Below are 13,947 nucleotides of genomic sequence, written 5' to 3' on the forward strand. Positions count from 1 at the left end.
TAACCAAAATAATTTTAACGGGCTCGACAATCTCTAACCCGGTGCTGTTCGCGAGGTACTACATGAAGTCGTTCAGTGGCCTTCCTATGAAAACGTGCTCGCCATTATGTGTCATGATGTTCGCGAAACACGCCACGCGGGATTTAAGTACGACAAGAAAGTTCACGCGCAATTTCCAAACAAAACCACTTAAAATATGCAAGCTTCCACCAAATTTATCAATAATGCAACTGCTTTACATTTACAATACGAGAAGCGACAAAACGTAAGATTTTCTTCATCATGGAACGAATTTGCGTAGAGTGGTCTAACATTGGTGTGCACTGCAAGAAGGTTCCCGATTGACTCTTAGAGGCGCAGAACCTTATTACAAACCCCTCCACAAAGCACGGAAGATGCTTAATTTCTATTGACTGATGATTTAGGCAGGCTATTGGAACAGCTCGCGTGCTCACACTTACGGTAATTCCTAAGTCATCCAATAGAATCACAGAGAGCAATTTATAAAAGAGATTCTAATTTCACAAGCTGCGACATCGTCACGAAAAACAGTGACCCCTATATGTAATAAGTTTCCTTTAATTTACGTTTATGGTCACAAACTTTTTGTTAGCAGATTACCGGTTTCGGTCTTTAATGACCGTCATCAGATCTGTTTCATAAAAACAAAGTCCTAACGTACCGCAGCCATAGCGCATGTTTTAAACAATAGTACTACTCACAACATGACTCGTGCATGTGATATTATTTAAATGTATTTGACGATGCTGGTGCTGATTCCTCATTTAACATTAGACGATGCCACTATGGCTGCAGCACGTTATGACTTTGTTTTTATGAAACAAATCTGATGATGGTCATTAAAGACCGAAACCGGTAATCTATTAACAAAAAGTTTGTGACCATAGACGTAAATTAAAGGAAACTTAGAGATTCTAATTTTACGAAACCAAATTTAATTTAAAAAAATAGGCTTATTCCCGGAAATGAAATAGTAATTGATTCAATTTCGAACTTCTCTTGTGGCTGCTTTTATACAAAAGCATGTACACTGGGAGATACGTCACATGGTTCATGATTACACAGGAACTTTCCAAAGATACATTTTACACAGTTTTTAATAAAATAAAAGAGCCACACTTTACATATGTCCTCCATACTCTCTCTCTCACTCTCTCCACAACATTCACACAACAAAGCATAATTAAACAATAATTTTGGAAATTGTTACTATTGCGTCAGCAGCTATTGCAATGAAAGCAAACGAAAGTCTATAAAAATTAACTTCTATGAACTGAATTCTTTTTGTTACAGTTTCAACTGATACAATAGATGAATACAGTATAGACTCTAGCTTAGTTTTAGGTAGAATTTAATATTTAGAAAAGTATTTAGGGTATTGAACTGAGATTTTTACGGTGCGGTACATACGCCCGCGATAGCTAGCTCGCGGTGCCCCAGTGGACAGAGAAAGCTGTGCTTATGAGAGAACTAAAAAGCTCTCTCATCGGGTACTGGGCAAGGCACACTAAGATCGCGTACTTCACTGCAAGGCGTTCAGATTCAGAATAATTTGCTACGTTACAGGAATACACACAAAATTTTAATTATGGCGACACGAGCCGCAGAAGCCTCCTTACTTGTGAACGAAATTTCAATCCAAAACTTTTGTTCAAGCTACTTCTTCTTTGTAATGATCTCGAGTAGAGTAATTTGGAAATTTGTCGTAAGGTCTTATGGGACCAAACTGCTGAGGTCCTCGGTCCCTATGCTTACGCGCTACTTAATCTAACTTAAAGTAACTTACACTAAGGGCAACACACACCTTTGCCCCAGGGAGGACTCGAACATCTGACGAGGGGGTCCGTTAGGACCGTAACAAGGCGCCCCAGACCATGTGGCTACCCCACAGTAAAGCCAAAATTTGGTATTTGGTGTGCTGAGATTTGGAAGACCATGTAGAAGTTAGAGAGTACGATGAGGAAAGCAGAAGCCTCCTTATTTGTGAACGAAATTTCAGTCCAAAACTTTTGTTCAAGCTGCTGCTTCTTTGTACTGTTTTTGAGTAGACCCAAAATTTGGTATTTGGTGTGCAGAGTTTTGGCAGACCATGTAGAAGTTAGAGAGGACGATGAGGAAAGTGTGTGTGTGTTTGCGGGCAGGCGTCGCTGGCGGAGTGGCAGGTGCGCACGCTGTGCCTGTCGACGCGCGAGCTGTTCCTGCAGCAGCCGATGCTGCTGGAGCTGGAGGCGCCCGTCAACGTGGCCGGCGACATCCACGGCCAGTACGACGACCTGCTGCGTCACTTCGACAAGCTGGGACACCCGCCCGCCGCCAACTACCTCTTCCTCGGCGACTACGTCGACAGGTCAGTCGCGCAGCTGCTGCCGCCTCACGAGTAACACGTCGCATCGGTGTGTTGAACAACTACTACCGATTTTCATACACTGCTATAAGGCTGTCCATACAGCTACAGCATCGCTGCATTTACAGGAGTACAGCTTCCATAATTATTTTTTTTCTTTATTGTATTTCAATTCCCCATCGGGCCGCGCTGGCAGAAGCATATTCGCTGCTCTTCAGCCGAAAGACAGAGAACATGCAATGGAAGACATTTAAAAATAACATAAAGGAGAAAACATGGTGTACTTAGATATAAAAAAGGGGAACATTATGGAAGACAATAGACAAAAAGGGGCGATTGTAAAATGGAGATAAAACAGTCAAAAAGTAGCGCAACAATAAACCGCCCAGTGAGACAGTTAAAAGAACACAAGGCGCAGTGTGACCGGAGCATAAAAGTATCGACGGATGGCGTAGCACATAACAATCACTAACAGTAACACTAAGTACAAGGCCAGCACACAATTAAAATCAGACCTCTCGACGCACAGGAGAACAGCACCAGACACAACTCTGACATGGCACGCTTATGACGATGAGCAAAATGGAGGATCTGCCAGGCACAAGGAAATGAGGGAGAAGGGAAGAAGGGAGGGAGGGGAAGAGAAGGGGGAGATGGGTGGGTGGGGCGCCAAAGAGGGCCAGGGAGGGAGGGATGTGGGAGGGAAAGAGGTGAGGATGTGGTGCAGGGTCTCAGGGGGGAGGAGGGAAATCCGCTCTGGGAGGAGGAGGGGGGAGGGGGGGGAACAAGGCAAGGTTATAGTTAGAAGGAAGGGTATATGTCATTGTGAAGTTCATCACCCGGGAGGGGGAGTCGCTGGAAATTTCCCTGATGAAGGAGATGGAGGGTGTGGAGGTGAAGAGAGGGAGGAATACAGCGATATGGGTGCAGCAATGGGTGGGGGATGGAGAGGAAGGAGGAAATCAGGGGTGGGTGGGGGGGATCAGGCCTGTGGACAGTGTAAAGGAGTTGGAGATGTTGGAGGTAAAGGAGGAGGTGGGAGAAGCGGATGAATTCATACAGGAGCCATGTTGGGGAAGGGTGGATACAGAAGGCAAGCGGAGCGCATGGCATTCGATGATTTGGAGGACCTTATAAAAGCGGGTGGGTGCAGAGATCCAGGCAACGCTGGCATAACAGTGGATAGGACAGATGAGGGATTTTTAGGTGTGGAGGATGGTGGAGGGATGCAATCACCATGTCTGGCCAGACAGGAGCTTCAGGAGGCTGAGGCAGGAATGGGCTTTCTGCTGGATGGTCAGGAGGTGAGGGGTCTGGGTGAGGTGACGGTCGAGGGTGAGGCCAAGGTGTCTCAGGGTGGGGGTGAGTTGGATGGGACGACCATAAAGGGTGAGGTAGAAATCATGGAGATGGAAAGTGCGCGTGGTGCAGCCTATGATGTTTGCCTGGGTTTTGGAGGGGTTTGAGACGGAAGAACCACTAGTTACACCAAGTGGTGAACTGGTCAAGGTGGGTTTGGAGGGTGCTTTGGTACCATTGAAGGGTAGGACAGATAGCCAGGAAGGCGGTGTCATCAGCGTACTGGAGGAGGTGGACAGGTGGGGGTGGCTTGTTTATATCAGCTGTATACAAGAGATAAACGAGAGGGGAGAGGACAGACCCCTGGGGGACGCCAGCGATTGGATAAAAGATACAAGATTTGGTGTTGTGGAGGGTGACGTAGGAAGGACGGCACGAGAGGAAGGAAGCGACCAGACAGACAAAATTGTTAGGCAGGGTGTAAGTTTGGAGTTTAAAGAGGAGACCGGGATGCCATACACGGTCATAGGCATTTTGAAAGTCGAGGGAAGCAAAACTGGTGGAGTGACGGGAGTTAAGCTGGAGGAACAGAAGGTGAAGAAGGTTAAGGAGTTGGTCTTCAGCGCAGAAGGAGGAAGCCACACTGGGTAAGGGGGAGGAGGTGGTGTTGATTAAGGTGCTGATGGATATGGCGGGAGAGGATGGAATAATTTCACTGGGCATCGAAAGTACATAACCACTCTCTTTCATGTATGCTCCCAAGCGTAACAAAACCAAGGTACAAGAAATATCAGTGTGTATACGACATTTATGATTCTTTACAGCGTGTCCAGAATTAAAGTTACAGTTCCAAAACTCTGTAGAAAGAGAACTACTGCTTAGAATGAGGTCAGATTTGAGCTGCATATTATTGATGCATGGGCGAACGTCACGGAAAAAAATAACGAAAATATGACCAATAGATGGCGCTGTAAGCTTCAGAATATGTACACAAACGGAAGGCCGTTCTTCATGTTTGCGTCCGAGACACCCAACCTCACTGTCTCCATGAAGGATCGCGCCCTGCTGGTATAGCTCTTTTACAAGAACGGTGACCAAGCGCCAGTAACCGTGCAGAAGTTCCGGGCACTCATGGGTATGCAGAAAGGCATTGGTCCGAAGTCTGCTAAAGATCTGGAGAAAATGAATACAAAATTCGAAAAGACAGGTTCTTTTGAAGTTCAATGAAGCAGAGGGAGAAAAGAAGTTAATCCGACATCTGTCAAAGATGTGGCCACAGCATTGCTAGAGAGGGTGACCGGTGGTGTGCAAATATGCAGTGCACGGAAAATTGCCTGAACGTTCGACGTGTCTGCAAGCATGGAACATAAAACCATACGGAACATCCTGCATTGCTGTCCGTTCAAAATCACCCATGTTCAGGAATTGCTTCCTGATGACCTGCCAGCAAAACAAACGTTCGCTCTGTAATTTCTTGCTCGCATACAGAAGGACAATAAATGGCCATGGTACATTCTGTGGATTAGACGAAGCTCATTTCCTCCGCCAAGGACATGAAAATATGCAGAATTAGAGAATATGGGCAACTGAAAATTTGCACCCACATTAACTGGTGATTCTTCAAAAGTGACTGTGTGATGCGGGTTGACGGCATCGTTTATCTTAAGAGTGTATTTTCTTGGAAAGGACGAGTCGTGGGGGCCCTGTTCCCTTTACCGTAACCGGTAAACGTCATGAGAGGCTTTTGCACACCAAAGTCATCCCAGTCCATCAAAAACATGTATGTGTCGGTTGTGAGCTCTGCAAGATACATGAGCTATTTTATATTTAGGTGACAAACCCTAATTCTAGGGCTATATTTTATTTTTGACACATGGATCTATGCCGACAATTATAAAAACGGCGGTGGTACATTAGTCCTTAATAATGTAAAATTGCTACCTTCTGAAGAAGACAAATTTATATTTGTCGAAACCTAGATAAAGAATTTCTTTACCCATTGCAATTGGTCGGCGGTTTATAATTTTATTACGTGAAACCGTTGCTGTTGTGCAGCTACGTTTAAAATATTGTATTTAGCATTCTTATGTCGCAAATATATCAATATTGAAAGGAAGTAGAGTTGAGTTTCCTCTTTTATTAGTCAGATGATGGTGATGATGCTATCCGAATATAGCGCCCAAATATCGGTGTTACCGTTATATCAATCATATAAATATCGATTATAAATATTGTGTAATTGATTTAGTTGTATCGATATTTCGATATGCCAGTGCCCAGTATCACAGGTCGAAGTCGCCAGCTGCTTAGAGAGTGCAGAGCTGCGTCGGGACCTGGACGCTGTCACGCAGCAGCGGCAAAACTCCAGTGCACAGCGGTCACGCCGTTTGCCGCAAATGCACGACCAGCTGACAGCCTGTCATACTCGGTGCAAGAGGCACCAGAGTGTGGCGGCGAACCAAAGACCCTCCATGTAGGAGGCAGTGTCAGCTGCCCACGGATCCAAGCCTGCGGTAGCGGAGGGCAGACATTAGCTCGGCAGTAGTGAGGTGAAGGTGTGTAGGTGCTCTGGAGTTGGTTGAAGCCCTCAGCTGGCAAGCACCAGTTCAGCTCCCGGCAGTATCAGGACTAGGCCCAGTGCATAGATCTGCAGCTAGCTGAGGCGGCATCTTGTAGTCTCGTAGGAGTGGAAGCAGGATGACCCACGTCAGGTTAATGACTGACCTGGAGTACTTCTCAGAACTGGCTGTGGGTGATAACTGCTGCATAGCTGGAGCACGAGATGTTTATGGCGTGTTCCGACAGGGCATAATGTTTGATCACGTAAAACCCAGGAGCGGCACAGTTCCGGACTCGGCCGTAGTGTAACCCAGGTCTCCACGGTGACAGTTGGTGCCTCGTACTATGCTGCGTCGACAACATTCCAGCCTCGGCTTCTGGGCGACAGATAAAGTGATAGATTTCTGTCTATTTGGCCGAATATTATGGACGCCGATTTGAAAGGAAGGGGCGCAAAAGTAGAAAAAATTGTGATTTAGGTGGTATAAAAGTGTAATTGAGTAAACATGGGGTAGATTTCCTTAAATTTAGGCAGTTCCTAAAATTATGAGATGAAATTTATAAATAATGCTCATATTTAAGAAAGGTGCGCAGTGTTTATTAATTGTCGGCAAAGTGAACTAATGTGCTTCGAGGTCTGTTGCAAGTCTTTTCTGACTGACGCCATTTCGATGGCTTTAACGTCATGTCTGTCCCGTGTAGGTGACTGTAATGAGTCTGTAAGTAGTGTGTGGTTGTTGCTGCTGTTTTTGATGATGATAATGATGATGGGTAATGATGTGGGTCATGGTGATGTGGATGATGAGAATGACGATGACATTGGCGATTATGACGATATTGCTGTGGATGATGATGATGATGATGGTGAGGATAGGAGGAAATGTATGAGAGTAGCGAGAGGATGAAATCGCGTACTTGCACGTAATGTGCTCCTCTCGAATTTGACCCAGAACTTCAAACCGCGAGCTCTGCTCCCCTTGGTGGGTACAGAATACTGGCGAAATTTTTTTCTCTCACCGGGTGTCCATCCGGGTGCTTCTAGGTCACCATCTCACTTGCCTGCATTAGTAGCTCGCCTACAGGGAACCATTATTGTCTGATGAACAATTATTGACCACGTAGAACGAAAAGGGAGTGTATCAAAGAAATGGTCGTAATTTTGTAGATACAGAATAGCTATCGATAGAGTACCTCAACAAGTATGTGTCAAATACTGATGAATGTCGTAGAGAGTAGGTAGGTAATGGTATGGAAGGAAGGACTATACAGGGTGTTACAAAAAGGTACGGCCAAACTTTCAGGAAACATTCCTCACACGCAAAATTTGTTATGTGGACATGTGTCCAGAAACGCTTACTTTCCATGTTAGAGCTCATTCTATTACTTCTCCTCAAATCACATTAATCATGGAATGGAAACACACAGCAACAGAACGTACCAGCGTGACTTCAAACACTTCGTTACAGGAAATTTTCAAAATGCCCTCCGTTAGCGAGGATATATGCATCCACCCTCCGTCGCATGGAATTCCTGATGCGATGATGCAGCCCTGGAGAATGGCGTATTGTATCACAGCCGTCCACAATACGAGCACGAAGAGTCTCTACATTTGGCACCGGGCTTGCGTAGGCAACAGCTTTCAAATGCCCCCGTAAATGAAAGTCAAGAGGATTGAGGTCAGGAGAGCGTGGAGGCCATGGAATTGGTCCGCCTCTACCAATCCATCGGTCACCGAATCTGTTGTTGAGAAGCGTACGAACACTTCGACTGAAATGTGCAGGAGCTCCATCGTGCATTAACCACATGTTGTGTCGTAATTGTAAAGGCACATGTTCTAGCAGCACAGGTAGAGTATCCCGTATGAAATCGTGATAACCTGCTCCATTGAGCGTAGGTGGAAGAACATGAGGCCCAATCAAGACATCACCAACAATGCCTGCCCAAACGCTCACAGAAAACCTGTGTTGATGACGTGATTGCACAATTGCGTGCGGATTCTCGTCACCCCACACATGTTGATTGCGAAAATTTACAATTTGATCACGTTGGAAGGAAGCCTCATCCGTGAAGAGAACATTTGCACTGAAATGAGGATTGACACATTGTTGGATGAACCATTCGCAGAAGTGTACCCGTGGAGGCCAATCAGCTGCTGATAGTGCCTGTACATGCTGTACATGGTACGGAAACAACTGGTTCTCCCGTAGCACTCTCCATACAGTGACGTGGTCAACGTTACCTTGTACAGCAGCAACTTCTCTGACGCTGACATTAGGTTTGTCGTCAACTGCACGAAGAATTGCCTCGTCCATTGCAGGTCTCCTCGTCGTTCTAGCTCTTCCCCAGTCGCAAGTCATAGGCTGGAATGTTCCATGCTCACTAAGACGCCGATCAATTGCTTCGAACGTCTTCCTGTCGGGACACCTTCGTTCTGGAAATCTGTCTCGATACAAACGTACCGCGCCACAGCTATTTCCCCGTGCTAATCCATACATCAAATGGGCATCTGCCAACTCCGCATTTGTAAACATTGCACTGACTACAAAACCACGTTCGTGATTAACACTAACCTGTTGATGCTACGTACTGATGTGCTTGATGCTAGTACTGTAGACCAATGAGCCGCATGTCAACAGAAGCTCCGAAGCCAACATTACCTTCCTTCAATTGGGCCAACTGGCGGTGAATCGAGGAAGTACAGCACATACTGACGAAACTGAAATGAGCTCTAATATGGAAATTAAGCGTTTCCGGACACATGTCCACATAAGATCTTTTCTTTATTTGTGTGTGAGGAATGTTTCCTGAACGTTTGGTCGTACCTTTTTGTAACACCCTGTATACTGGAGAAACATTTACAAACAGCTCCCCCCCCCCCCCCAACCCTCTTCCATAACTGCCAGCTATTTACACTATATTTTTAACCAACAACAAAAACTGGAAAATGGGGCATCGCCAAAAATTAATCTGGAATGAAAGGTTCAACATATTGCTATGTGCTGACTAAAAAACTGTAATATAAGAAGCAGAACATGAAATGCACAGATCTATTCATGTACAACAAAAAATTCATTAAAAAGGCGAAAATCATAGCTTACTGAAATAAAATCGAAATTTACAAGCCACTTGTTTTAAACATTTGTGATGTGAAGTAACATACCAGTCGATAGAGAAGCAGTCCAAAAAAATTCAAAGATTTTAGTCAATACAAGGCGTATCTTAAGGATATTTAAGAATGAGGCTTTAACAACAGTCTCCTGAACTGTATGATGTGATGGCTTCACTAGTTCTATTTTACGACGGTGAGACTTTGGTTATAAGGAAGAAAGATGCAAGAACTGAAACCGCAGTTTTGGGGGCTATGAGACCAGACAGAGACTGCACTTTGAGTTACAGCGAAACGCAGTGGCGCTCGTAAGACGTGAACTGGGGCGGAAAGAGTCAGTAAATGACATAAAGGAGTCTAGCAGGGGAGGAAGGAATGAGGATTAGAGTTTGACGTCCCGTCGAAAACAACGTAATTAAGAACGAAGTAAATGTCGAGGGAAGTGGCTATAAAACACACATAAAAGATGGCAGAGGACAGCATGCCACGAATGGAGCGCTACAGTACAGGCGTAGAGGAAAAAGAAGAATCTGAAAGCACAGAATGATGGATTAAGGCTTGGATAGACAACTTGCCTAATTCCTAAGGAAAAAAGCGCACTAACTATGCGATGTTCTGTATCGGACTCAACAGTACGAATATTTTCTGCTCTTCTGCAGACTATATGCTGTATAATATGTATTATGTATGACAAGTCAAAACTCTGTGGCGGATAGATACTCTAACTCCGATACTTGTCGGAGCACGTCTCGTGAAACGAATTAAAACTTCTCTCGTTACAGGCACTATCGCTGCCGAACTTCAGTGCAGCGTGTAGTCGACACAAGAGCAGAAAACCAAATCCCACTAACAAGCCTAACAGGTAGCGCACAGTGAATCACACGCAGGTGCGAGTATAAGAGTTACTTTCGGCTTGGCGTAGAATTTTAACTTCACTTACGTAACCAATATAATGAACACAAAATTTTACGCAAAAGATTTCAACTTCTGAAGTGTTGGGTATAGACGAAATGTCAGATAAAAAATAATTCTACATTACCTTTTTTCGAGCGCTGTTCACATTGAAATGCACCGCCGCATTACACAAAGTCAAAACAGATACTGCAGACTGATTGCAAAATTTCCGTTTCAGGCAAGTCATTAGTTTAATTTTGAAATTCTATTTACTTTACCAAAAGCAATTCAGGCTATTTTTACTATTCTTTTTATCTCTTTTGCTGTCCATCCATTTGTTGCCTTCAACTGCCCTAAAATATCACACCACATCAAATGATTCTAAGAATTCCTTGTTAATTATGCTAGTTTCCTTCCTAAGTTCTGATTATACATAATTTTGATCTTATTATGACTGACTTTGAGGCTCAAGTTCGAATTTACATTGTTAAATTCGTGTAATCCTCTCTATGGGTTCAATTCAAAGCGTGAACGTAGGCATAAGAAAATGTTGTACTCCGCTGCACAACCTGATGGTTGCTACTGTCATGATTCTTATTTGAATTTTAGCTGCCTGTTCAAGTTATCAGATCTTTGGCCTTTGTAGTTCCCAGGTGTAAATAAACGATCTTGATGAAATTTGGCTAGTATGTAGAGAGTGAAAATAATGCAATACGTATTTTTTCGTTTTGGCCCAGTTTCATTTTGAAGAGGCAAAACACACCCCAAAATGTTTACAGGCATCTTCGAAGGATGATATATGAAAAACCTGTTTTATACAAAAATTGAAATGTAATTAGCATTCTTGAAAACTGTATAATCAACTTTTGTAATAATTTTAAATTTTGTAAAATATCCCATCATCACTTATTAATTTTTTTTAAAATGAAGACATCTGTTACAGGATAAAGAATGCACACTACATTTTATCTGAAACAAATACGCTAGTTTAGTGAGCCGTAACTATTGCTATTGACAACAACAGTTCAACTTCACTCGGTAAAACGTACGTTATAACCCGTAACTTGCGCCGACTATGGCGTTATTATTCACAGTTTAAATGATTAAAACCTCTTCATGACAGAAAACAACTCTGTTACCCTAAATAACTATAACTACCGCTATTATTTACGCTATTCACGCTAACGATCGGTATAGTTTACTTCTCGAAAATCTTTCACTAACTACTATAAAACAGAATTACCTAAACATGCGTAGTAAATATTTACCGTGACTAACATTTCACTTACTTAAGGTAAATCGCAGCTGCGTGCGCCCTTGCTCAGTTAAATTTAATCAACAGTTTTTTTATTACGGTAATTCCGAATGTAGGAACCGAAGTTATAATTTTATTGCAAACCAGCGAACAGCGACAATTATCTCTGCAATGCTATTAACTCTCTTATGATCCGTAAACGTTGTTTCTTATTCTCCCTTTTCCTTATTTCTTTCTCTTTAAATCCTTCACATAACCGCGACGTGAATAAAGAAGTTAATACCTTTGCATTTTCTTAAATGAAATCTAATTAAATCCTTTTTCTCTAATTTCTGGTTTTAAATCGTAATAAAATTTCAATAAGACATTAATTCATTGAGTCTATCTCTTTGAAACCTGGAATAACTGACTTTTCTTTGCAACACCGGCTTGCAACTACTTTCACATCAGTGTAGCTCTTTATTATTTGCGCCACTTGCGTATCTTTCAGTGGGCATTCAATCCTTTCCACTGTACAATTAGACTCCGAACGCAGAAGTAAGTTTGCCTTTTCTTTATTCGAATCAAATTAGTATCTCAATACAACTTTCATGCAAACGAGTGAAATTCAGAAAATCTAAGCCCTACTCAAATCGGGATAGGGCAGACAAAACAAAAACACAAAAATATTCTACGTGCCACGTCCACTTTTACTGTCTTTGATACAACAATCAAGGCTCATCCACTTCAGCTGTTGGCAATCGCGTTCCTTCTAACAGTCCCTAAGTTAATTTGCCGCTTGTCGCCCTACCAAGCAATGGAGTTGAATATGTCGAATAATATTAATTGGTTCCGCTAGGGTACGAAGTCTATCTTCAAAGAGTAGGGTCACAAAATTTACAGGCAACAATAACTGTGTCCTCTTTTACACAAATCGTACAGATCCTGGTTCCTTGCTTTACAAAACATCATTTGAGCCTTAAACTCAATGGTACAAAAACTCAATTATCACGCCACTAACCCCGTAGTGCGTACTGAAAACATACATCAGCATAAACCGCTCAGCATTCAACTACCATAGAATGGGCGTCCAAAATCACACACATACCACAAGTGTTCAATTACTCTAGAGCATGCATGAATACAACATACACCAACTTAAACCACAACGACTTCTAGAGTCTTATGAGCACCAGAATACCACGAATCGCACTCCAAGTCCAGTCCAATGACTGACTAACACTTTCAAACATCAGCTTCTCCAGATATGAAACATAGTTTCTCCAAAATTAGAGCATAACTTTACAACAGCACCCTAGACTGTTACTTCCTATACGAAGTGATCGTTAATAAACTTTATCCACACTACTGCAGCGTCAGTTAACCAATTTCCCCCCACACACGGTCGTAACCAAAATCTCTCCACCGCTAAGACCCAAAATAAACTCAAATAAATTACTTTAACGTACACTACTTGCTCACGCGAAACCATGTAAATTGAAGCAGATAGACTGCTAAACATGTCTGATCTACAACAAGACTGAATACTAACTCAATAATTCAATTAAACTTATTGAAGATATTCTCACAAAATTTATTAGTCGCGATCCCACCTATATCCGCGATCTATTGTCCGTTCCGGTGACTGTTAGTTAAGATAATTAATTAAAGCTTGCACCTACCGGTTCTAGCGTAGGCTTCCCTAACAAGACTCAAATCAGAAACTTAACTTGTAAATCCCATAGGGGAACCACTTTAGAAATAACTACACAATTCCATTGCTTTTAACAAAACAATTTGAAATTTGTGGTAAGGCCTTATGGGACCAAATTTCTGAGGTCATCGGTCCCTAAGCTTACACATTACTTAATCTAACTTAAAGTAACTTACGCTAAGGACGACACACACATCCATGCCCGAGGGAGGACTCGAACCTCCAACGTGGGGAGCCACGCGGACTGTGGCAGGAGCCCTAGGCCACGCGGCTGCTTTTAACAATTAAATGATTGAAGTTCTTCGGCGGCCTGCGTCTCGTTGAATAGCAGCCAGCTCGATGCGACGATTTCTCTGGCTCGGACAGCTGATGTCTGCTGCTGCCAGCGTGAGAAGACGCTTTGCCGCAACTTGCTCATTCTGTCAAGCGCGGTCAAAATCTCGCTTTTCTACGACAGCTGCACACATAGAGACTTTCGTTACAGAACATATACATTTATAACCATTTATCACGTATTTAATACTTGCCAACCGCTAAGTTAATACGTTGAAGCGAGTCATCCATATCCATCCACGTGTAATAAAGCCGATTTCTGAAATGGCATTTTAGGAAAATAAGTTGAACATAATTTGCTATCGGAGTATTTTCAGCACACCTAATCAAAATGTACCAAAGTTCATTATTATTCTAATTATTTGTTTTATGTTTTAAATTCTTATTTTACGTTTTAAATTCATGATTTTTTGTTTGGTGTTTTTATTTACAAACGTTACAGT

At 42.9% G+C, this 13,947-nt stretch overlaps 1 protein-coding gene across 1 annotated transcript in view; it reads left to right on the plus strand.

The window, feature by feature from the left end:
* LOC126355005 (serine/threonine-protein phosphatase PP1-alpha-like) overlaps positions 1-13,947 on the plus strand; it is a 562,342-nt gene that overhangs the window by 217,891 nt on the left and 330,504 nt on the right. The window contains exon 2 of the mRNA XM_050005135.1: positions 2,163-2,368. Coding sequence (XP_049861092.1) covers positions 2,163-2,368 — 206 coding nt within the window. The remainder of the gene's footprint in view (positions 1-2,162; positions 2,369-13,947) is intronic.

Source organism: Schistocerca gregaria, chromosome 3 (assembly GCF_023897955.1).
Source record: "Schistocerca gregaria isolate iqSchGreg1 chromosome 3, iqSchGreg1.2, whole genome shotgun sequence".
NCBI classification, from domain to species: Eukaryota; Metazoa; Arthropoda; class Insecta; order Orthoptera; family Acrididae; genus Schistocerca; species Schistocerca gregaria.